Genomic DNA, 22,684 nt, shown 5'->3' on the forward strand with positions numbered 1-22,684 from the left:
ATATTTACATCTCTATTAGCATCACTTTGCCTTCTGCATGGCCACAAGTGTTGCTGGCTTCTTCTGGGCTTAGAGCCCAAGGACCCCCTGTTTTGCTGGATTATGAGGATGCAGAAACCAACTCTTTCTGCCCCAGCTGCAAGAGTTCTTCAGGTCTAAGAAAAACCCAGCTGATGTGTTGGGTGCCAGATGCAGGAGATGGGATTGGAAGCCCTGGGACCAGATTCCTTCAGGGAGATGGTGCCTCTTTGTACAGAATCACCTTCTCTTCTAAAAGGGCATTTTAAATAATAAAATTGGAAGCTGCCGCATAGATCTTTCCAATTGATCTACTAATCATATTTCTTCAAATTTTATATCCCTGACCCTTGTAAAGGGATTGCAAGGAAGGCGTTATTTTAAGCTGCATTTTAATAAGTCAATATGAAAGCTCAAAATTATTTAAAGCTTCTTAAATAGGATTATATTTGATTTCTTGTGGGAATAGTGGGGAATAGTCTAGTAAAGACGTTCTGTCCTGCTGAGGTTTTATTACATTAAAGAAACAGCATCCTTTTTTAACAGCAAAAACTTTTATCTATTCTCTGATGAAAATGGAGATTATTCTGTACATGAGGTGACTGAAGTTGGTAAGTTCCCGCATCTGCGATCGGAGATTAGTTTCTCCTCAAGTGAAAGCTGAGAGATTCCTGAACCAGAGGTTTGCCTGAATTTAACAAGTTGTCTGTTAGTCTGAAATATTTGTATATTTTGTTCTAGGAGGTACCACAGGTGTATTGACTTCAGGCAAATTCTGCTGGGAAATAACAGGTAGCTTTCAAGGCAGGCAGTATCTCATTTGCAGCCAGGGATTGAATTTGGCCCTAAGAATAAGAGAGTTGTGCCACTGGGAAACTGTTTTGCTATACGGGGAACGTGGCTGCATTCAGTCTGCTCAGAAAGGCTGACAGTCAAATTCTCGCTTGCATTCAACTCCTTTAACACCATTGTGACTTATACAGATCCTACACTGGCAGCATTTAGCCTAATATGTTCTACAGTGCCCAAAGAAATTCAGGAGGAAGAAATTAAAACAACCTGTATGTAGTCAAAGGAGCCAGCAGCAAGTTACGTGGTGTAAACAGCAGCTTCACCAAGTTGAGCTGTGCAGGACATAATCTGGAACAACATCTGGCCCTGCCAACATCAGGGGATTTTTCTTTGAGTAGCAGATGGGGAGGTTTATGGAACAGATATTATTAAGGATGAAGCACAGAGAAAAGGTCATAACTGCTGGCAGGGGAAGGAAACTTTTGTTAAAATGATTGTTCCACCTCTAACGTTTAAAGAACGTTCTCTCAGTCAAATAACCCACATCCTACTCTCAGCTAAACCTCAGCACTCCCACTGAAGCCGAAACACACTGAGCAAAAGCATTCCCTGGCAGAATATGACTTCAGAGCTCACAACACAACCGGTATCCCAAGGCTGTGACTCTCTGGGAAGTGGCACCACCACTACACCCTTTCCAGCTGCTCTCTGGACAGTCAAATGCAAATATAGTAAAACACGTTTTTTTTTTTTTTTGTCAGGGTGCTACATGCTATTCTACCCACATTCTCTCCAAAACTCCCAGAACTGCTGCTATGAGGACAGAACTATTCCACTGGTTTTCCCACCCTGATCTATCTGCACCCACCTCCATTTATCCCCTGGTGTTGCCAGTGGAGAGAGCAAGGACTCTGATGTCTCCCCCATTCAGCTGCTCCAGGGCCACCCCATGCTGTACCAAACCTTTCTGCTGCTGTCCCTACGTGTCCTCAAATCTCACAGGTTCTTCCCACCTCTCAGAGACAAGTGGTGGTTGTAGCTCAGGAAAGACCAGGTCCAAGTAAAACCATAGTCTAGCAGCGGCTGCCAGCAGCTTTGTCTGACAACTGCAGACCAGGTTGCTGCTTTAGGACTTGAGTGGAGGCTGATGTGAACTTCACAAGCTGTGACACCGACTACAGAACCACGTACACGTCTTTGACCTTCAACACCAGCACGAAACCTTACAAAGACACAAATTTGTCTTAAAGTCAGGAGCAGATTTAATAGAGCAGGAGAACAGCGTTTTCACTATTTCTGTCTCAATTACAGTCAAACACCTCGGTGAGCCTCAGCCTTTGGGGCTGTACCTGGGCTGTCTGCTCCCAGCACTGAGACAGTCAGCAGAATCAGCAGAAATAACACAACTGGGCAAGGTGGTGGTGATTTATCAACACTGAAGTAATTCCTACTGACACAGAGGTGCTGAGGAGGAGCTCAGGGTCCACAGGTGCCCCCAAAGACCTGAGTGTTATTTGGTGCCACGCATCGAAAGCTGCAGACTTGGCATCTGGCTCCCTAGCAGAGAGCATCCTTTTTACTTCCAAAACCGTTTTCAAACAGCAGAAAGAAGCAGCGAAAGACAATTTTAACAGCTGCAGTACCCTACTGCTAAAATTGTCTAAGAGTGCATTATCTTCAAACTCAATAAAGAGTGACCAGTACTAAGAGTCCCGGCACTTTGAAGCAAAGAATTTTTCAAGGAAAAACTAGAAGGTGATTACGTCTGTGAAGACAAATGAAAGTATTGTGTGCGCAAATACTTTCATATCTGTCTGGCCCTTTAAAACCAAAATGATAGAGTTCATTTGCATTTAGATCTCTTTGGCTCTCTTTTCATCTAAAGACAAATCCTCACAAAGGCTGCTTAATTAGACTAAATTAGATTTCCACCTAGTGGCTTGTCATTCATTAGAAAATGCTGTTCTTTTTTTCTGTTTTGGTAATTATAGGCTGGTCTCGCAGTGTTCACTTCAGGCTCAAAGTATGACTTGCATTCATGATTTTGTGCAGATGAGAGGAAAATTATTCAGTCGCATCAAGTCTGCCCATTTTACAAGTTGGATAAAGATCATCGCCGGAGTCTTTTATGTAATGGGGTATACTCTTTCTTAAGTCTTTAATGATTAATTGTAATAGCATATCTCACGGCAATTTTCAAGACTAAAAGCTAAGTACAAACAGTTTGCATGCAAAGCTACTGTACCAGATAGCGGGTGGTTTTCCTTAGATATGGATTTCTGTCGGGGACACGTGTGTGGCCCTCGATTGTGGGTGTCAACGAGAATATGGGAAGGGGCAGCTGGTGCCTGGGGTTGGGTGGGTGAAACCCTGGGCTGGGTGTGCCATCTGCCTCATGTACCCATTGTACCTGACCCAGTGAGGGGGACACCCATGTCCCACTTGTCCTCACTGTCCTCTGCTGCTGGCGTTACATGGAACATCACTCCCAGAGGGGAAAATCTTTCAAATTGAGATGTGACACTCAAAGGTTTCTTGCTAATAAGGCTACAACTCCCAGTGTAGCTCAATCAGGAGCACAGGTTAGTGCAGATCATATGTAGACATACTCTGGGTTAGCAGCATCCCTATCTGGACTATTTCTAATGAAAGGAGTTAAAGTCACAGTAAGACCCTCAAGCTTTGCTATTCCTGACTCTGATGGTGGTGGTTTGCCCACCTTTTGCTCTAGAAAACTCTCATTTTGCTGTAGGACACTCTAATAACTTGGTCTGCCATGATGAACACAGAATACATGAACTGTCTGCATCTCTCCCCAATCCAAACTCAGTTCCCTTTGCTGTCCTGCATGGGCACATTAGTTCCCCACCTCAGTTTCCCCACTATTACAATAGGATTAATGTTCAGTGGCTTGTTTTGAAGCTTCATAATTCAGGGTGAGATTTTGTGGTCCTTCATCAAGCAAAACTTCCTTTGACCTTTAACGTTTATGAAAAGCTTCCAAGATAACTGCCAACTTCCTACTGATAACGTTGGGAATGGAAGTTACAAGCAGTTAGCAGCAGGCAGCCCGGCAGCCCCTGCTAGGACTTCTTCTGCGCTAACAAATCCAGATTTTCAGGTGTGTTTTCATAGCAACATTCTTGTTTTCCCAACCATTTTTTTGTGAGAGGGAAAATAAGTTTTTCCCTCCACCTTTAAAGAAAAAAAAAATCTGATCAAATTTGCCTTTCTCAAAACACAGAACATTCCCTTTCTCATCTACCTAAACCTGATGTTGAGTTACTGTCCCCCAGAGGCTTTCAGTGGCTCAGTTCTGATGTATCCCTGCACTTTGTAGCTCACTGCCTTCTTAGAGTGTAATCAAACATCAAGCTAAGTAGCAAATAAATCTCCCAATCTCATAAGCTGCACAGCAAGATCATGTAAATGCAAATGAAGGGCTTGATTTCAAGCTGTCGCGGGGGGAAGGAGGGAAAAATGCTGGGCCTTGTCACCGCAATCACTTCACTCTGCAAGTGCAGTAAATCTGCAATAATAATAGTAATGGCAGCGTGACGGGAGGCTTTACTGTACAAGGGGGTGTAATGAAAAGGGGAACAGAAGGTAGGGAAGGAAGCAGGGCCTGGTGGGTTGAAAATGCACCGGTAAGGGGTTTGCAGGGGTCCACAGGGCAGAGATGTCCAGGAGGGGACGGGGCAACCCCGGCTGAGTTGGAGCAGAGGGGATTCCTGTGTTTGCCCAGCATTCCCTCGCAGGGACGGGCTGCCTCAGATGCAGGGATCAGCAATCTGTGCCTCCCTCTGTCACTGCATCTCTCTACAGACAGATCTCCTCACCCTCTCAGTTTGTCACCTTCAGAAAAATCACTACAATGTGTCAATGGGCCATAAATACCAGGGGATAAAACAAATAAGGCCTACAACAAAACCTGGAATCCTTAGAGGTTTTCTACTTCCTTACACCTGTGCAACACACCCAGTTTTACAAACAGACCCATTTCCAAGCCTTCCTCTTCCTTCACTGCGAGAACTTTCCAGCACCCTTAGGCACTTAAATACAAATCTAGGGCTCAAAAACCAGGGTTGCACAAATCAAACTGTCTGGCAAAGGCCATGGAGCTCAGACCCAACACTGCTTATTCTTCAGCCAGCCGGGGTATCCCACTGATCAAATACCTCAGCACTGCTCTGCAGCCAGTCTGAGCATGGCACCCTCCAAATCCAACTCAACCATGAAAATTATCACATCCAAAGGGAAAGGATGCATTAACTGAGCCCTTAAAGACAATTTGAGAGAGCAAACAAAGCCTCAGCACACATTTCTCACAGCCCCGGGAGGAGGAGGTGATCTCTGCAGGATGCTCTGGGAACGCTTCAGGAAAAAGTCTAGAGCTGTCTCTTCCAAACAGGCTGGGTAAACAGTATTTAAGATGCTGGATTTTCCTCACTGAGGTCGTAAAGGGAGAAAACTTGCAGAAGGTACCCAGAGAAAATTAGGACCGCCTGGGATGCAGAGAGAGATGGTTTTAATTAGAGCCAAGAGGTGGGAAATAAGGCAGAGAAATGACATCTTAATGAGGTTTAATGAAGTTGTCTGCTGATGGGCACAGCTGTCAGACAGATCTGTATTCCAGCCAAGCAGCTTTGTGACAAGCTGAACCTGAATACAGGAAACAGTGCTGGAGCTGGGGAAGAAAGAAAGGACCTTCTGCATCAACTTTGGCTGGCTCTCCCCACAGCTTTGACACAGCACATCTCCAACACCCTGGGACAAACAAAACCAGCCCATGAGGCTCCAACACCCTTTTGCTCATTTATAGATACAAAAAGCTGTAACCTTGGATTACACTGAGCAAGACTTTTTCCTGCTACTTCCTTCCCATTCTTTGCTTTTGTGGGTAAAAGATGTTGGCAAGAAACCAGTCTTCTGAGTCCATTGATTTTCTTCAGGCACAGGTTCTCTCCATGTTCAACATGTTGCACCAGATTTTTTTCTTTAATTAATTATCCAGCACCTTCAGCTTTATTTATTCAGTGCAAAGTGACTGTAAAATGCCTCCCAATTGTAAAAAACAGCGGCATGCACTCATTTTGCAATGGAATAAATACCCAACTGTGTTAACTACACATACTTTAAACAAAGGAATCTTTAAATCCTGTCGTTTACTCCATTCTGCAGAATTCTGCATTCAAAGCTCCAGAAGCAGCATTGCCATGGGTTACAAACCTCTTTCCTTTCCTGCAGTTTCCCAGCAATATTCTCCCATCTGCCACACCTTTGCCATCACAGCCCATTTCTGACCTCACTTGGCTGATCTGGAATCAAAACATGATCCCCAAGAAAAGCCTTTTCCCATGCATCTGAGGAACACCACACCATTTCCCTTGCACATCAGTGACAACTAATCCAAAAATAGCTAGCATGCAAATGCCTGTAAATACAGGAGGAACAGATCAGCGGTGAAAGCCACTTTATCATCCCTGGCACCGGCTTATAAGCTTTGCAGGAGCTCCCTAACTCACACACGGCGCGCACATATGGTTTAGCACAGCCGGGTGATATTGCAGTTGCAACAGCACTAAAAACCCCCTTTCTTGGTGCTGGACAAACCTGCAGGGGACAGGGACAGTCCCTTCCTCCATCACAGGCTCACAGGAGGCAGCTGGGGAATGCAGCCATGGCACACACAGGTTGTATCAGGTACCCACCGAGTCCATTGCTTTCAAAAAGCTAATTAATAGAGTCTGCTGTTACATCACCTTGCACAGTGCAAGGAGCCTGATGAGGTTTTCAAGTCTATCAAAGGACTTCAGCAAGCCCAGAAAATTCATTTTCTAGTGAACTTGTGCTGTTGAGAGTCAGAAGGATACCACACCTAGTATACAGCATCACAGCTGCACGGACCTAACAGGACCAAGGTGAAGGGTTTGGATAATGCTCCTGTACAAGCAGCGCTGGTCAGCTGTGCCCCTTATTAACTGCTATACTACCTCAGCCTGCCATAGGGGTAAGTTGGAGATGGTTCATTTTCAGTCTCACTCTCTTGGTCCCTGCAGAAAGGGCAGTGTTCACTCTGGAGCGTAATAACAGTCATTTAAATATCAGCGCTCAATGAATCACCCATGAGAAGTGCTATAGTAGGATGTAAGCCCTTCCATTCTCCCAAGAAGACCAGCCAACACCTACAACCCCCCAGCTCCTCCAACACCCTTTCTCATAGAAAATAGCCCATCCCAAGGCCCCCACACCACCCCTCAGAGCTCAGGGGTTTGTTGCCCAGCCCTGCTGTGCTTCTCCCAGCAGGAACACACAGACCAGGCTGCCCGGGTCTCACCCCTTCCCTCCTCTGCCACCTCCCTTTCAAGCAGCAGTAAGGTTTCAAGACACACACATCCTGCAGTGACTTCACCATGGAGATGGGAGGGTAGAGACAAAGCGGGGAGCGAAGGTCACTTAATCCCACAGACTCCACCAGACTGGGCTACACATGGGCTGGGGAAGAGTTCATTTTAAAACTAAATAGGAATGAGGTTATTGAGCTCAAGTTCTCTACTGTGCTATAAATCTAAGGCTCTGCTCCCCGTTTTTCTTGCTCCTTATCCTCCCCCTGCAACATGCCTTGCGTCTTGATTATTCCCAGGCAGGAGTGGTGACGTGATTGCGCTTGGGGAAGTTTGTACCAGTTTTCTAGGGGAAAGCACAACTTGGAGATGAAATATCTCAAAGGAAAGTTAAGGTTAGCTGCAGGGTCTCCCCTGCAGACACCATGACCAGGCATCCCAGACAATGGAGAAATTTAGCCAAATAAGGAGACTTCAAGTCAATATATCAAGTCAGGATCTCTATTTCCAGCAAGGCTAGGTTGCTTTATAACTCAGGTACAAACTTGTGTGACATTAAGCATCCCTTTGGCTTCAGTTCTGGTGAAGCCTCATGGCTGTGAGTTCTCCTTTTGCACTGTCACACTCGCTTGTGTCCAGACAATGGGATTCAAACCTGTGCAAGTGGATCCAGAGCCACTTCTGGTACTTTTGGTCACATTTTGTTGCAGATTTTTCTTTTTGGGGGTTTTAGTTTATTAGGAAACGTCTTCACACTTCTTTAACTTCACTCTTCTGCAGGCAGAAGTGGGGAAGCCCCTGAGAAACTGCTACACCCTGCCAGGCTTTGATTTTGCATACGGGCTGTACATCCCCAGGACAGATGGAGGAGTTCCTGAAGGTATGACAACACCTCTAAAATACAGACCTGCAACAAAGTCCTAATGCTATCAGGGACTCCCCAGTGCTCTTCAATACTTCTCCTCAAGCTGGAGGTAAAGAACTCCAACATTCACCCGCTTGTATTATTATCACCCAAATTGCTTGGTGACTTAGTGAAGTTTCTCTGTCATATTGGAAACTCCTGTAGGATCACACAGAGCCCAAGCAGAGGTGGGTACAGCACCTGCAGAGGGTGATACATGTGGTGGCTTTCATAACTTTGTTAGAGCTCCTACTTTGTGCTCTCAGAGGCATTTCCCCTGTGTAATCAGGCTTGCTGAGCAAGCCAGGGAGGAGGGTAAGAACATATCCAATTCAGATGGGAGATGCCCCCATATGAAACACAGTGGATAGGACACAAAGCTCACTCCACAGTGAAACCATAGCAAAATGCATGTGAGCCCTACAAGGCCCATGTACATGGTGCACAAACAGCAGCCTGCCCTACCAAACAGGAGTTACCCGAGATGCTGATCCTCTCTTCGCCTCTTGTGTTTCCTTCCATCTCCAGCCATAGGCCACTGGAACACAGTGGATCAGAACAGGACTGATTTCATTCAGAAGATGCCTCGAGACTTCATCACCATGAACCGTGGTGCTCTGAAGGCTGGTTATACCACAGCCCGTGAATATAATTTGTACTATAAGAACAAGGACATTAGGCGCAAAGAAGAAGAATGCACTCGCCTCAAGAAAGGTCCTCTTAAACTGCCTGCAGACATGACTTTTGGCATCCCAGCACGGTAAGGGGGAAGCCTTGGGACCCTTCTCGGAATAAGATTATCCCTTCCTACCCTCATATCTGATTCTCAGCTAGCAGAGTCCCCAAAACAGAAGTCTCCTGAACCTGGACATGCTACAACTGAAGTCACAGCACCACTTCTGTGTATGATTGCATCTGTGTCAGATAATCAACTACCTAAATTTAATCTACAATGCCACAACACATGCCCATTCCACCCCTGGCACTAAGGGCTTAGAATCTCTCAAAAATGTGTTCCACACCTATCCTTTCACTTAAAGGAACATGAGTTATGAGCCAGAATGTCTTCCCAGGGCCAGAAAAATCAGAGCCACAGCATTTCTACCTGTTTGTGCTTGTTTAAATATTCTGGTGTAGTTAAAGGTCAGTTCAAGTTCTTTATCCCCCTCTTTCCCACTTGTTAGTTCATCACCCTGCACTAGACAGAAACTGGTACTAGTACAGCAGGATAGAGGCAAAAAAAAGGTTTCACTGCTCCATCTTCTGCTTTCTGGGAATCTTTCCCAAGGGCTGGAGGGGAACTGGTACCTGCTGCTCCCCAGCAACCTCTCTAGTAGGGCATAAGTCTACCCATTGATCCCTGGCGATGCAGCAGGAGGTTTAAGGCTTCACATCAAGTCAGGTCTTTTGCATCACAGCATCTTCCAAAAGACTTTTATAAAGCACACATGAGCCGCACCTGGAGGTGCAGCATTCAAAAGTGACCCATTTAACATCCCTCCTCATGTACCAGTTCCCAACTCCCTGCTGTGCCAATTTCTCCCAGGGAACTGTGCAACAGGGAGTCTGCAAAAGAGAACATCACCTTGATCAGACTGACTTCTAGGTCTTTCCACCGCCTGTTCTCCACAAGAGCACGGTGCTCCAGAAACGCCAGTGCAAGTCCAGCACAAACACGCCACCAAAGCCTCTACAAGGGGATCCAAAGCAGCCCTGTGGCTGCTGGAGCACGGAGGGTTTTCTTGCTCCATGCAGGTCTGGACCAGACATTAGGTTTCATTTTAAGAGCTGGATAACAATCACTACCAGAAAAATAACAGCTACAAATTCTAGAGAAAAGACATGATGAACGGCACTGTGTATTTTACATGATAGTAAATGGGCTTTGCATATGCAAATTGAATGGATTTTAAAATGGTATTTAATGACAATTTTCGTAGCAGACATTAACATTAATTGCATCAAAATGAAAATGTAGCATTAGCTTGCTGTTAGCTGCAAATGCCCCAGCTATAAAGCTTTATCTTTATCAGTATCAGCCCTCACCGATGTGACAGGGCTGCTCTGCAAATTGCAGGCAAAAGGGCTTTTATGTTGCAAAAGTATCCCCCAATGTAGACCAAAATCAACATCAATTTTGCTTTATTTCTTCATAAACAGAGGTTAAATGGCTGCCTGTGAGAAGTCTAGGCACGTTTCAAAAGTTTTAAGGAAAATCTGCAGACCCCACAACAGCAGAAGTAGTGGGAAAGGGCTTTTAATTTAAAGTTATTGTACAACTTGCCTCCTCCCTAATAGCTACCTTTTATGCAGACTGATTGTATTTATCCCTTTACTTTAAAAGCACGTTACACACAAAATCAAATTACTGGAATTACCAATGAGTTTTTACAGCCATTTCGGTAAAAGGGGGAATTTAACACACTTTTCCATGACTGACACATTGAAGATAACAGCTTTGGTGAGCGCTCCCAGCCCAGGCCTGCCCCTCGTCACAGCTGACCAGGTTCAGCAAGACCTGCCCTGTTAAAAATGACTTGCTTGTCAGTGGATTTAAGTTGCTTCTGCTTTTGGACTCTAAGCCCCGTACGACTGTGTTTTAGTGCTGCTAATTGGGAAGGCTCTCACAGCTAACATACACACACTTGTCTGGGGACAAGAGAACAAGGGGCATACAGTCTTTTTCCATGACTCCAAGCACTTGATTACCTTTCGAAATACCCACTTTGATAAATATCTCAGGTGCAGGGAGGTTTTTTTGACAAGAACAGAGCCTGCATATCATTCCCTAACCCCAGGCACAGCACAGACAGCACAGCTGAGCAAAGGTGCTTTCACATCACCCTGGGAGATGCTGCAGCCACGCTGCCTGATGCTGGCAATGCCATGGGACAGTCCCCAGAGCACCAGTGCAAACCCTCCCAGTCTGCATGCCCAGCCCCGCTGCAGCTCTTCCGCACATCTGGAATTGCGGGTAACACCAGCACGCAGCCTCAGGGCTGGGCTGCCCTGGGAACAGCAGCACCCACACTTATAAAGCCCAAACAACCCTGCAGCTGTCACAGGAACATGTTTGTGGTGTTGCAGCTGTCGGTGGGTGATGTCCAGGGGGCTTCTGAAGCCCTGGCAACATATCTCCAGCCCTTTTTCAGGCCCTGGGCTGCACTGCTAAAGGCTTTGTCTCCTAAAGACACCAAGGTCAGGAGTTCTGCCCCTCAACAGTACAAGCTCTCATGGATCATCCCAAACAGAAATGAACACAAATGCTGCGGTTGCTATTACTGCCTTATTAATCACACCCTGGCCCTGCTGCTCGCTCTAGCATAGCAGATAGCTTATGCTTCTGCTTTCTGTTCACCATGGACATGTGCTGCATTTCACACGGCAGTGTCAGACACTGGAGTGAGCTCTCTGAAGCTCTGAGGCCTCTTTCTTTTCCTGGGATATTTACCTTCAAAGGTCACCCATACCCCTCTAATTCCCTGTGGGCATCTTCCACAGGAGAGAGACAACCCTGCTTTTTTGCTGATTCCCACCCCCCATTCTCTCCCTCCCTTTTCCCAAAGAAATGTTTGCTAGGAATCATGTGGCCAGCTTTGTTGTGGGAGTCATAAAAAGGACATTTTTCATCTCTCTTTTTTCCTGCTCTTGCTCCCTTCCCTCTCTCAGTATCAGACAGAGATTTATTCCCTCCCTGATGCCTGTGGCATTCGGAGCTGGGAGGGGTCAGGGGAGGCACTGATGGGACGATAATAGATAATACAGTGGTTCCCCAGGGTCTTGTCCAGCGCCGTAGCCGATCCATCAGCAGGCAGCGCTCGTGCCAAGGTCAGCGGTAACGAGGATGCGGTGGGGTCCCAGGCTCCCCCATGGGGCATCCTCCAGTCAGGCTCCCCCAATTCACACTGCAGCTTCTGATCTCTACAAAAGCTGCCTTGTGCAAGCCACGATTTGCAAGAGCACACACGTCCACAGGGCTCAGGCACTGGGGTACCAACCACGGTACAGCACACGCATGCTCAGCTTCACCTGTCCCAGCTCTCAGCCACACCACAAATGGGTCTACAGGTTTTAATTCAAGGAAAATGCCCATTATCACAATACCTCCTCTCCAGGAGCTAAACCCAGCCCATCCACGTGCTCTGTGCATGACACATCACTGCAAGAAGTTTGCGGGTAAGGTTACTGTTCTCCTGGACCCAACTCCTAGGTCCTTTCCTTTAAAATAACCCCCAAACACAGTGCTGCTAGCAGGTGTATCCAACCCTCATGCTCTTTGTGTAATGATGATGTTTTACAAGAGGGAGGATCCAGGGCACTGAGCAGGTTGGGTTCTCATGAGACTGAGACAATGGAGATCTGAAGACAGAGGGTCTGTGAAGACCTCCAGGATCTTCACTGGTGTCAATACAGCTTGGTATTCAAGGTGTATTTGGAAATTCCAATACATGTCAAGACCCACATTTATCCTCCTAACCACCTTTTCTGTTTGAAGTTCACTGTGCACCAAAATCAGCATATTTTAAATGGTCATTTTTGGAACTAGAAGTAAGCATTAAGATATGGATGCTGTCCACAGCTAGATTGATTTACACAAGGCATTTGAAGCCAAAACACACCAGCACACAGTTGGTACCCCAAGCACAAGCTTTCTCCCCAGGAGCCAGCAGTGCAGAGCTCATCCTCAGCATGAACACAATGTCCTGCATTTCCAGCACTGCTTTTAGAAACTACTTTCCATTTGCCTCTTAGTAGTGCAAGCTTCCTAAGTCTGCATATTGTGTCCCAGAACTTATTCCTGCACACAAGGACCGCACAGCCCATCCATCCTACACCTGCACCTCCTTCAAACCCTGCATGGCCACAACCCCGCCTGCAACGCGCTGCCATCGCTTGGCAGTTGGCCCGTAGGTTGGGCTGACCTTGGGTGTGCTGGCAGGATTTCCCTGGCACTCTGTCATCCCCATGTCTCCTGCTGGGTCCCACCCACCGTCTGCCTTTACTCCAACCATCCCTTTGCTGAATTTTACATCCCATTTTCTTCTAACTTCATCTCCTCCTTCCATTCCACTTGCCATTCTCTAAAACTGGTCTTCATCCTTTCACAGATGCTTTGACAGCATTCCTGCAGCAAACGCATCTCTAAAGCATTTGATCTCTGCAATTTCTCTTAAAATTGTCACAGTTGGCCAAGGGCCTCAGTTATCCAGTACCTCCCCTTTTCTTTGTATCATTTGCAATCATCCTAATGCTCTGTGGACAGTTGTCTCACTGGTCTTTAGCAGCTCAGCTGGTACCTTGGCTGTCCCTGCAGCTTCCTGGCTTAACTGACTGCTCCATCCTTACCCTTCACCTTCCCCCAGAAAGAAGGTTTCGATGCTCATCCTTCTTTGCAAGTGGCCTTTCCACCCATGGTGTCCGTGATGTTCGCACACAGCCAGAACAAAGTTTAGAAAGCTGCCCCAAAGATGTTTAGGTATTTCCAACATCTCTTTGGCACAGGGAATGCACTGGTAGATTTATTTTTGAGACATTTAAAGAGCATTTCAGGTCAGTAATATATGGCCCTGGTGAAAAAAAAAAAAAGGAAGCTAATCTTGCCATAGACCAGCTGCAAAGATATGTAAAGAAACTACTGAAGAGCAGAGTGTGCCTGGAAAACACCCACCAGGAGAAGCTGGACATGCAAGAAGCCCCGCAAGCCCATAGCTGATCCACAATCACTGGAAATCAAACAAATATAGAGAACGTAAAGTCACAAAAACCCAAAAGATTGGGCCAAACAAGTTTTAGAAAAAAAAATCTGAGCACTGACAATGCAAATCAAAAAAATGTAACATAGTGACTGGAATCACTGTCAGGCTGAAGGCACCAGAAAAATGCAACCAAGTGAGAAAAAAATAGGACTCCTATCAGTTCAGATAATTGCATATCCTATCCAGTTCCACAGCAAAAAGCACTTTGTGTCTCTGCCACCATTCTCACATGGCTAAGATAACAATTTCTATTTCAAGAATCATTTTCTCCTGCTGGAGACGTTCCAGGCTGGGTACACGCTCACATTTCTGCGGGTGCATCAGCCACCATGGAGCTCACACCTCATCCGCCTGATTGCGCTGCCTCGTGTCTGGGTGACCGTAGCATCTGGGTGGGCAGAAAGACCTGTTACCCCCGTCAAAAATCCTGTGTGCACTCTGAAGATACTGGTTCTCCTTCAGCATAGTTATTTACTGCAGTTGTAATAGTTTCTGACTGCTTCAGGCTCCCGCATTAGCAGAAATAAACAGCCAAGTCATGGTTTGGCATAAGGTTCAATGTCCTGTGTGTCAGCCGCAGAGTTGGGAAAAAACATCTAAGCAATGGAGATTTAGGTCCCTTATTACACTGAATAGGAAAGTGATTTACTCTCTCACAGAGTGTTGTCCATGGGTTTTTCTCCATGAATTACAGCTGCCTGAAAAATTTCTACCAAAACCTTCAGCATCTAAAACTACTTCTTGCCACAAGTGCACTTCTCCCCTTGCAAATTTTGCAGTCTGTGTAATGAAAACCTGGGTGAGGGCAAAATAACCACAGAATCTTTTCTTTGTGAAAGCAAAGCTTTTCAGCCCTCGTTGACATCTCTTCCTTTCAAACAAAGTCATGTTCCCACCCAGCCAGAGAGGTTCAAGTACAGGACGGAGGTCAAGGGGAAGACCTTGCTCTTCAATTTGTTCATGTGGTGAAGACAAATCTAAATTATCTCCAATTAAGTCAGCAAAATGGCATCCTCAACCCAAAAACTCAATGCTAATACACAAATTCCAGCTTTTGAATCCAAGTATTTAATGGGTAAGAGCTGGCTCAGTATCTCCCCTGCAAGATACATTTCCCTGTGTGCATTTAGGACCGTTCCAAGCAAACATCTCACTCCAGGCCTGGGAGGGAATAGTAAAGCAAATTGGTGCTCTTGTAACCAGCTGTACTCCTAAGTACAGCTATGAGCATCTGATAAATCTTTTAAAGTGCATGTTTACAATGGACTTTATTCTTTTTACTGTTCTATACATATGAGCCCTCTGAGCAAAATAACGGATCCTCTGACACTTAGAAGAAGCCACTGCCACATCGGCTGCCCACAGTGAAATAATTTATATTGTTATTTCCCCATCCAAATTACAAGCACTGTAAAGAAGCCTCAGAAATTCAGAGTAATCAGTGTTTTGACAGCACAGATCCTGCAGCTGCCAGGGGGGTGGAAGACCGCCCCCCTTTCAACAGAGTTTTTCCAACCCAAAGACTGCAAAAAAACCCACAAAAATTGGTCCCTGAGTGTTTTCTACCAATTTTTCTCTTGTTATTTTCTTCAGTGGTTAATGGAAAGTGAGGACAAGCGGAAATCATTTAAAAATGATCTTTCAGGCCTCTCCATGGGTTTATTGCCAGGACCTGTTTAGAGGACCATAAAGCTGTAAGGGGCCTATAACTTCAGTGTATAGTCCACAAGCTCCTTAGGAAAATGAAGAGCCTTTACATTCACACACTGTTTTGCCATCTCTCCCTCTCCTTACAAACACACCCACACGTGTGGGGGAACCACCGGAGCCACTAATTGAATTCACTCTTGTGAAAGCATTAACAAATTGTAAGTGACCTTTTATACAAATTTCAAAGTCAAGAATCCACCACTAACTGCACATCCCTCTTCTGCCATTCACCCTTATGCAAAACCCACAAACAATTAGAAGAAATAACCAAGAGCACAGCGGCCCTCTTTCCTAATTAGCTGCAGGAGGCGATGCTGGGGAGTGTGGCTAAGTGCTTCAATTACCTCGGCCCTCCTCGCTGCCCTCGTTAGTACAGACAGGTCCACCAGCCAAAGGGGAACAATTAAGGCAAGGCAGAGCCGGGCAGTTTGCGGGGCGATGCTGGGGCCGTGCTGGCTCTCGCACCAGGGCCAAAGCTGTAATCACGCCCCAGATTCCTGCTGGGCTACACAGAGACAAATTAGTGGTGGATAGATTGCTAGCTCCAACCCATCAGTAACGAGGGAGGAAGGGAGACAATATAGCAGTCCAAGGGAGCTGTAATCAGAGCTTTCCTGTGCTATCAGCCCCCTTGCAGGGCAGAGGGAGCTGAGCACTAATGTCTCACTGCTGCCTGCATCAGTGGTACCCCAAAGCCCTGAGGCAGCATCACAGACCCTGAGCAGCATCACAGACCCCAGCTTGTGCTTTATTTGCTGAAGATAATCTGTACCAGCTGCACCGAGGAGCCCCATGCTCCAGAGATGCTGGAGACCAAACCAGTTCCCAATAAGAAACCAACCTGAGCTGGTTTGGCTCACCCGGCTGCGAGCCAGGGGAAGATCTCTGTATGGACACCACTACCCCAGGGCAAATCCTTCCCATCATGAAGTACATAACAAAGGAATACAAGGTGGTGACTCCTGCAGCTGTGGACCCCAAAGAGATATCTTGGCTGTGCAGCAAAAGCACATTGTCTTAAATGGAAGGACACCAGCAAGGACCAAACCTCACTGAAACCTCATTAACCTTTCAAGAAAGGGTTAAAGTTTCAGGATAGCCAGTAGTGTTTTAACAGAGGTTTACTATCACAACAGAAAAAAAATATCAGTTATAAGATTAATCTGTTGCATAAGCATCCCTTGCAGGACCAGATCCTGTTGCCACTAAGCTGCCATTGAAATCGGAGCAGTGTTTTTGATGCAGCCCAAAGAGCTGCGCAGCTGCCAGAGCCCATCCTGAGCTCTGCAGGCACCGTCCACACTGCCCAGGGGGACACCCAGAAAATTCAAGGGCTCAAGTTTATGCTAAAATATTTACAAGTCCCTTTGCTTTCAAATAATGTAAGAAAAACATGATCACAAGTCAAGTTTTTATCCTTTTACAACACAACTTAGCAATCAAATTGACTGTACCTTTTAAGCTGCTATAAACCCCCTTCCTGAGCAAAGTCCTTTGTATCCGCTGTTGCCAAGTATCTTTTTTCCAGTTGATAGATACACCTTTGAAAATAAGTTTGAGGGGAGACTGACAACCTTGAAACCTCGAGAGCAGCGTGCCATTGACGGGTGCCGCTCCCCGAGCTGAGTATTATAGATGGATTTTAATTTCATTTTAACAAAATAGCTGTCTCCAGTGGAAGAAGCATCAAGAGCTAAATGAGGACCCATCTTGAGCTGAAGCACGTTGAACAGACCTCAGCACTGTCATTGATTTTCTGGGAAGAAAAAAACCGCCTCTGGCTACTAAACCAAATTAGTAGTCACTGATGACCAATTATTTTGCCCCACTGTGAACGGAAAGGCGTACTAAAATTCCAGTTTGTCAGACCCAAGGCTCTCTTCTCAAACACCTTTCAACAAGCGTGTACCAAAAGTCCCTCAGATGGTTCTGACGCCTTCCTGTTTTCGGCAACTTCTTCTCCAAAGTTTTAATGAGCTGCTGCTCTGACGACGGCCTGCCACAAAGTGAGCCCTTCCCAGCGCCGTAGAGCACTATTTGGCAGGGCACAAATCACAGCTGTCAGGATTTATACACACATACACAAAAAAGTGTCAGCCTAATGTTTGCAAATTATAATTACCATTTCTCTTGCATGTCCCTGGTGCCTTCATTTTAGATAAATCCCAGCTCTGAGGTATCAGCTGCAAAGCACTGAAGGCTCATATTGAATAGAATAGATTTAACTAGTTTGTAGCTCATTTAAGGCCTACACCGTTTTATTTTAATATTGTTAATACTTTATTATACTTTTTAAACATTGTTTTCACAGTAAAATAGCCTATTAGGAGGCTGCAGCTTCTTTTCCAAGAGATTTCTGGCAGACTAGCATACCACATTGTATAACCAAGTTAGCAGGCGCTTGTCATTTCAGTTGAAAATAGGTCTGTACCCTGACTCCTGAAAGTAAATTAGAGAGAGATTCTATTAAAGAGACAGAAACTGTTTCAGGGATAATAGTTTTGAAAACGTGTACAGATAAATTTTAAAATATTTAGGAAATGTCAACATTAGAACTGGTTCCAACTATTTGACTATAAAAGGAAGCATCTGATTATTTTTTTCCACAATTATAAATAATTTGTTGTATACTATTCAGAACTTCTTTCGTTTTCCTTTTTGTGGCAGGGTGCTTGTGCCAAAACAAGGAGATCTGAGTTACTCCGAACGAGATGGATTTTAATCCACAATAAGCATTTTCAGGGGATGCTGCCCCTCACTGCATCCACAATTACAGCAAAATCCTCCCAGTTCAGAGGGGTGACATCTGGGCAGGGTGACAAAACACACAAGCTATTCAACCCTGTCCTTAAGTAACACTAAGGCGAGAGGACGTTTTCCCAAAGACCAGCTGCAGATCAGAAATACAGCTGCACTGCCAAAGCAGCGCCAGTACCAGGGCCAAAATACCGCATCCACTCCAACGAGATCAGCGTTTGACCTACAGAGAAAAGCCTGCCTTGCTGAAATTTCTCTGGTCATCTTAGTCAAAGAAATGTGTTACCTGATACCTCCTACTCTTGCCCGGTTTCTCAGTATTTCTTCTCAAAGGAGGCAGGAAAAGCCAGACGAAGCCTCACATCCTGCAGCCCCATCAGAGCTTACGTGCATAACTCTGCACATGAGTCATTCCCACCAGTTTCGAAGAAGCGGTTCACGCATGTATCATTCCAGGCATGATTCTATACTTTGCTGGATCAGGACTTAAATGCGATTAATCACACGGCAGGGAAGGATCTCTGAAGAGCATCAACCCAAATGTGTCCTTTCAAGCATTTACTTATAAGCCAGCTGTGGGCTAATCAGTCACCAACTGGCTGGTCCACTGGAGATGGTAAAAGTCACCTCCGTAGAGATGTGAAAACACATTCAGCTACCACAAAAATCAATAATCAAGCACCACACACAAAAGCTCAGTGTTATTCCTGCATCCCTCCCTGCTATTCCTGCACACCAGGAAGCTCCTGCCTTGGAGAGCAAAGGGACAGGCCAAGAAAAACACCATGCACTTGTGCTAGGGCTACCAAAATTTACACCATGCAATGAGATTGGAGACCCACCCAGACAATACACACTCAGCCACAGGTTTGCTGCATATTTTTATTACCCTTCATAAATATTTTGCCCTGCTCTGATCAGTACGAGATGCCAAACTGGAAAGGAAGGAGGGCAGATAAGAGGGGACGAAGGGTAAATGCCGGTGTCCCCTTTGGCACAGGGTGTCTCCAGACAATGGTCTGAAGCTGCACAGCTGATTTGTAAGCCAAGCCTTGAAAAGCCCTGCAGCATGTGATCTATGAAACAGGAGGTCTGCAGAAGGATGTCTCCTCTGATATGAATGCCCCCTTGGGATGTATATTGCTGGATCGCACATCTAGCATCATTAGAAAACACGACCATAGATTAGGCTGTTTTGAAGCATGCGGTGTGCAATAATTAAGTAATAAAAGTCACCACAGGGGTGAAGGAACAAGAAACAGAAGAGTTACTATTTGCATACGCGCTGCTCACACCCTCCGTGATTGTCAAAGATTCTCCAGGCTGCTAAAAGCTGGCTGCTACCGATTTTGGACCCGCTCCTGCCAAAAGCCACAAAACCCAGCTCGCTTCATGGCACATGGGCACTCCCTGCAGAAAAACACCTTCTGGTGGAGCTGGTGGCCCAGAAGCAGCCCAGCAGTCCCCAAGGTCTTGCAGTTGGTTCAGACAGGCAGGGAGAGCTCTGCCTTTTTGGTGTGGGAGCTGCAGCTGAAGGCAGCACAGGCTACAGGTGGGAGCAGAGCTGTGGCTGTGGCTCCACGCTGTCACCAGTTGCTGCTGAGATAGGGAAAAATCCCTCCCCAGCAAGAGGTACAAGGACTAATAGAACTTAAGCTTGATGTTCTCCATCACCTTCAAGTGTCTGCTTCTGAGGGTAAAGAGCAGCAGCACAACCACAGCAATAAGTGATATGCTGTTCTCAAGGTGAGAATCCTGCTGCTGCCACTGCCAGGTTTGCTCCCACAGTGGCTGATGAAGTTAAAGTATCTCACTTGCATGGAGCAATTTCAGGCTGCTGCTCTGCCACAAGCTGGTCAGGTCAACACCAGCTCAGAGCAGCTGAACAGGACACTGGCCAACAAGCAGCTGCCTTTTATTTTTCTCTCTCTTTACCTTCAGGTCTGTGCAGCTGAGGCACTAGACCCAGGCTCAGCAGTTCAGCTCCCATCATTGCTGCCGACACCTCACCATCTGTATCGAGTCTGGTTTTATCCCTATTCAGACTGCTTAGAACACCACTTAGTCCTCTCACCCAAACCATCATTGCATCTGCTTGCATCTTTTGATGTACCACAGCAGTGATACGTTAATAGCAAAAGCAGTTTTATTTTGGCAAAACACACTTTGCACCCAGCAGCTCTTCCCAGGCAGCTGCCATGGGCTGTGGCAGCCTGGATGGGACTGAGCTCCAGGGTGGCAATGCAAAGCCTTTCTTAGTGCAAGGACTTACTCATGCTCTCATCAATCACCTCTTCCAAACAACAGACCACAGGGAGGTAAATAGAGGCATTAGCCCTGGAGGTTATATTGTTTTCTTTTCAATGTTTTCCAGGCCTCCCACTCCCATTTTTGACATCCTCCAACACAGATACAAGGAGCTGTGGATGGAGCAGCAGAGAGCACTGACAGTAGCCCAGCGAGTGGAAACTAAAAAGGTGATAATACTCCAGCACAGTGCTGCTACCAGGCAGAAACTCCCACTGTCCCACCCCACAACAGAGGCTTCTCCCACTTGGGAAACCACCCTCCCTGACCACTAGAAAGCCGGTGAAGCCTCACAAAGCTCAGCTGCTTCCCAGCCAAGATGAGCCTGACTCCAGCTAGAGCATGTCTTGGGGAGCGATGCTGTGGGAGTGAGCACTAGCTGTGCATATTACAATGTGTGTATCTGAGAGTGCTCTGGAGACGAAAAGGAAGGGTTGGTTGGTTGGGTCATTTTTAAGTATTTTTGTATCTAGAGATATATACAGGAGCTAAGCAAACTTTTGCAGGTGCTTTGGCCAAGGCCTTTCAAAGGCTTAAACACCTTGTCCCACAGAGATACTTTTCTGACCATCACTAAGCACCTGTCTGCTCCAATATGCCTCTGGTCACAGTTAAATTCCTGATTTCAGCTAAAACAGAGGCTTTGGTTGTCTTTACATCACCACAATACTAAAAGCCCTTTCTGTAACAAAGAATTACATTTCAAATTATCTGGTATTTATGTCATCCCCGTGGCAAAAGCCCTGCAGACTGTGCTTTGAACAGCATCAGCTCTGCTCAGGTTGCCTGTGACAGTGGACAAAACAACAGAGCAGCCAACAAGCATTGGCAGCTGTTGGAGTGCAACGCTGTGCTGTTATACCAATATTGTAATAACATTTAAAAGGAGCCAATGACTGTTTTATTAGTTAATGGCTCAAAGAAGAGTCATGCTGATATGGTAATGACCAATTTCAATGGGCTTGCTATCATCACAAACTATGCTTTATAGTTGAAGTACAAGAATACAGTGTTCTTAATTAGCAGCTACTGTATGAATACACAAGCCTAGGATGTTGGAAAGTACATCCCTACCTTATCTATTAACAACTGGTAGTTTTAATCACTAAGTTCCCTCCATCAAGCTCCTGAAACCTCCAGCCACCAATTACTGAGTTAGGCAGCACAAACCCACATTCTGGACCACAGAGCAGACAGATTCCCCAGGGTTTCACACAGTGGCCAAAACATTCCCCAGGTACCTGCACAGGCTTGTGCTGGGACTATCAAGCACCACAAGCTGCAATTAATCAGGACCATAACACACACAGGACAGCCAGGAAACCACCCCATGGCAGGGGTTGGTGGAAGTGACTTTCCCAGCTGGTGACGAGCAGTTTGGAGGACAGGGCTTCCTGCAGGCAGTGCTCATGTCCCTGGGATGCTGTATAAAACTTGTCCTGAGAGCTGGCAGCTGCTCATGTTTTCCTCACCAGTGTTTTCATCAGTGTTAGCCACATGGATATGAAAAACTACCCAGATCAGTCGCTTATGATCATCAGCCCAAAATGACTTTGCATCTTGTTCATCCCAATATCCCAACATAGCATGACACCAACCAGATGGATGCAGCTGTGCAGCTCTTTCAGACCATTCTTCTTTACCTTCAGTTACAGATAGACAAACCACGTGAAACTCGCACAACACTTCTGCGAAAAAACCCACAACCCACCAAGGAGGAGTCCTTCTGGCACCTGCCCCACTTGGAGAAGGTATGGAGCACTTGATTGAACTCAAGGACATCCTCTAACCTTGTCCACATGCCCTGATAACACCCTTAACACGCGACAAAGGTAGACATGATGCTCTTGCCTCTGAGACCCAGACCCTAAAATACTCCCATGCTGGATGTATTGAAACTTTAGTCCCTTTTGGACTTCCAGATGGGATGATTTTTGCAGCCTTAAGCCCTGGAAGATAGGCAGCAATTGCCCAGACAAGGACCTAATGACTCGTTTTCTAACTTGTGTGCACTTTCACAAGCTTCATCAGATGAGAACCCTTTTCTGTATCTCCCTGTTAGTATCAGGGTGGCCTCTGTTCTCTGCTGGTGTCCC

The 22,684-nt window shown here is 46.0% G+C and overlaps 1 protein-coding gene across 1 annotated transcript in view; it reads left to right on the forward strand.

Moving 5' to 3' along the window:
• CFAP77 (cilia and flagella associated protein 77) overlaps window positions 1-22,684 on the forward strand; it is a 56,101-nt gene that overhangs the window by 25,680 nt on the left and 7,737 nt on the right. Inside the window, exons 2-5 of the mRNA XM_065853818.2 lie at window positions 7,935-8,034; window positions 8,587-8,818; window positions 20,656-20,758; window positions 22,238-22,339. Coding sequence (XP_065709890.1) covers window positions 7,935-8,034; window positions 8,587-8,818; window positions 20,656-20,758; window positions 22,238-22,339 — 537 coding nt within the window. The remainder of the gene's footprint in view (window positions 1-7,934; window positions 8,035-8,586; window positions 8,819-20,655; window positions 20,759-22,237; window positions 22,340-22,684) is intronic.

Source organism: Patagioenas fasciata, chromosome 20 (genome assembly GCF_037038585.1).
Source record: "Patagioenas fasciata isolate bPatFas1 chromosome 20, bPatFas1.hap1, whole genome shotgun sequence".
Lineage (NCBI taxonomy): Eukaryota > Metazoa > Chordata > Aves > Columbiformes > Columbidae > Patagioenas > Patagioenas fasciata.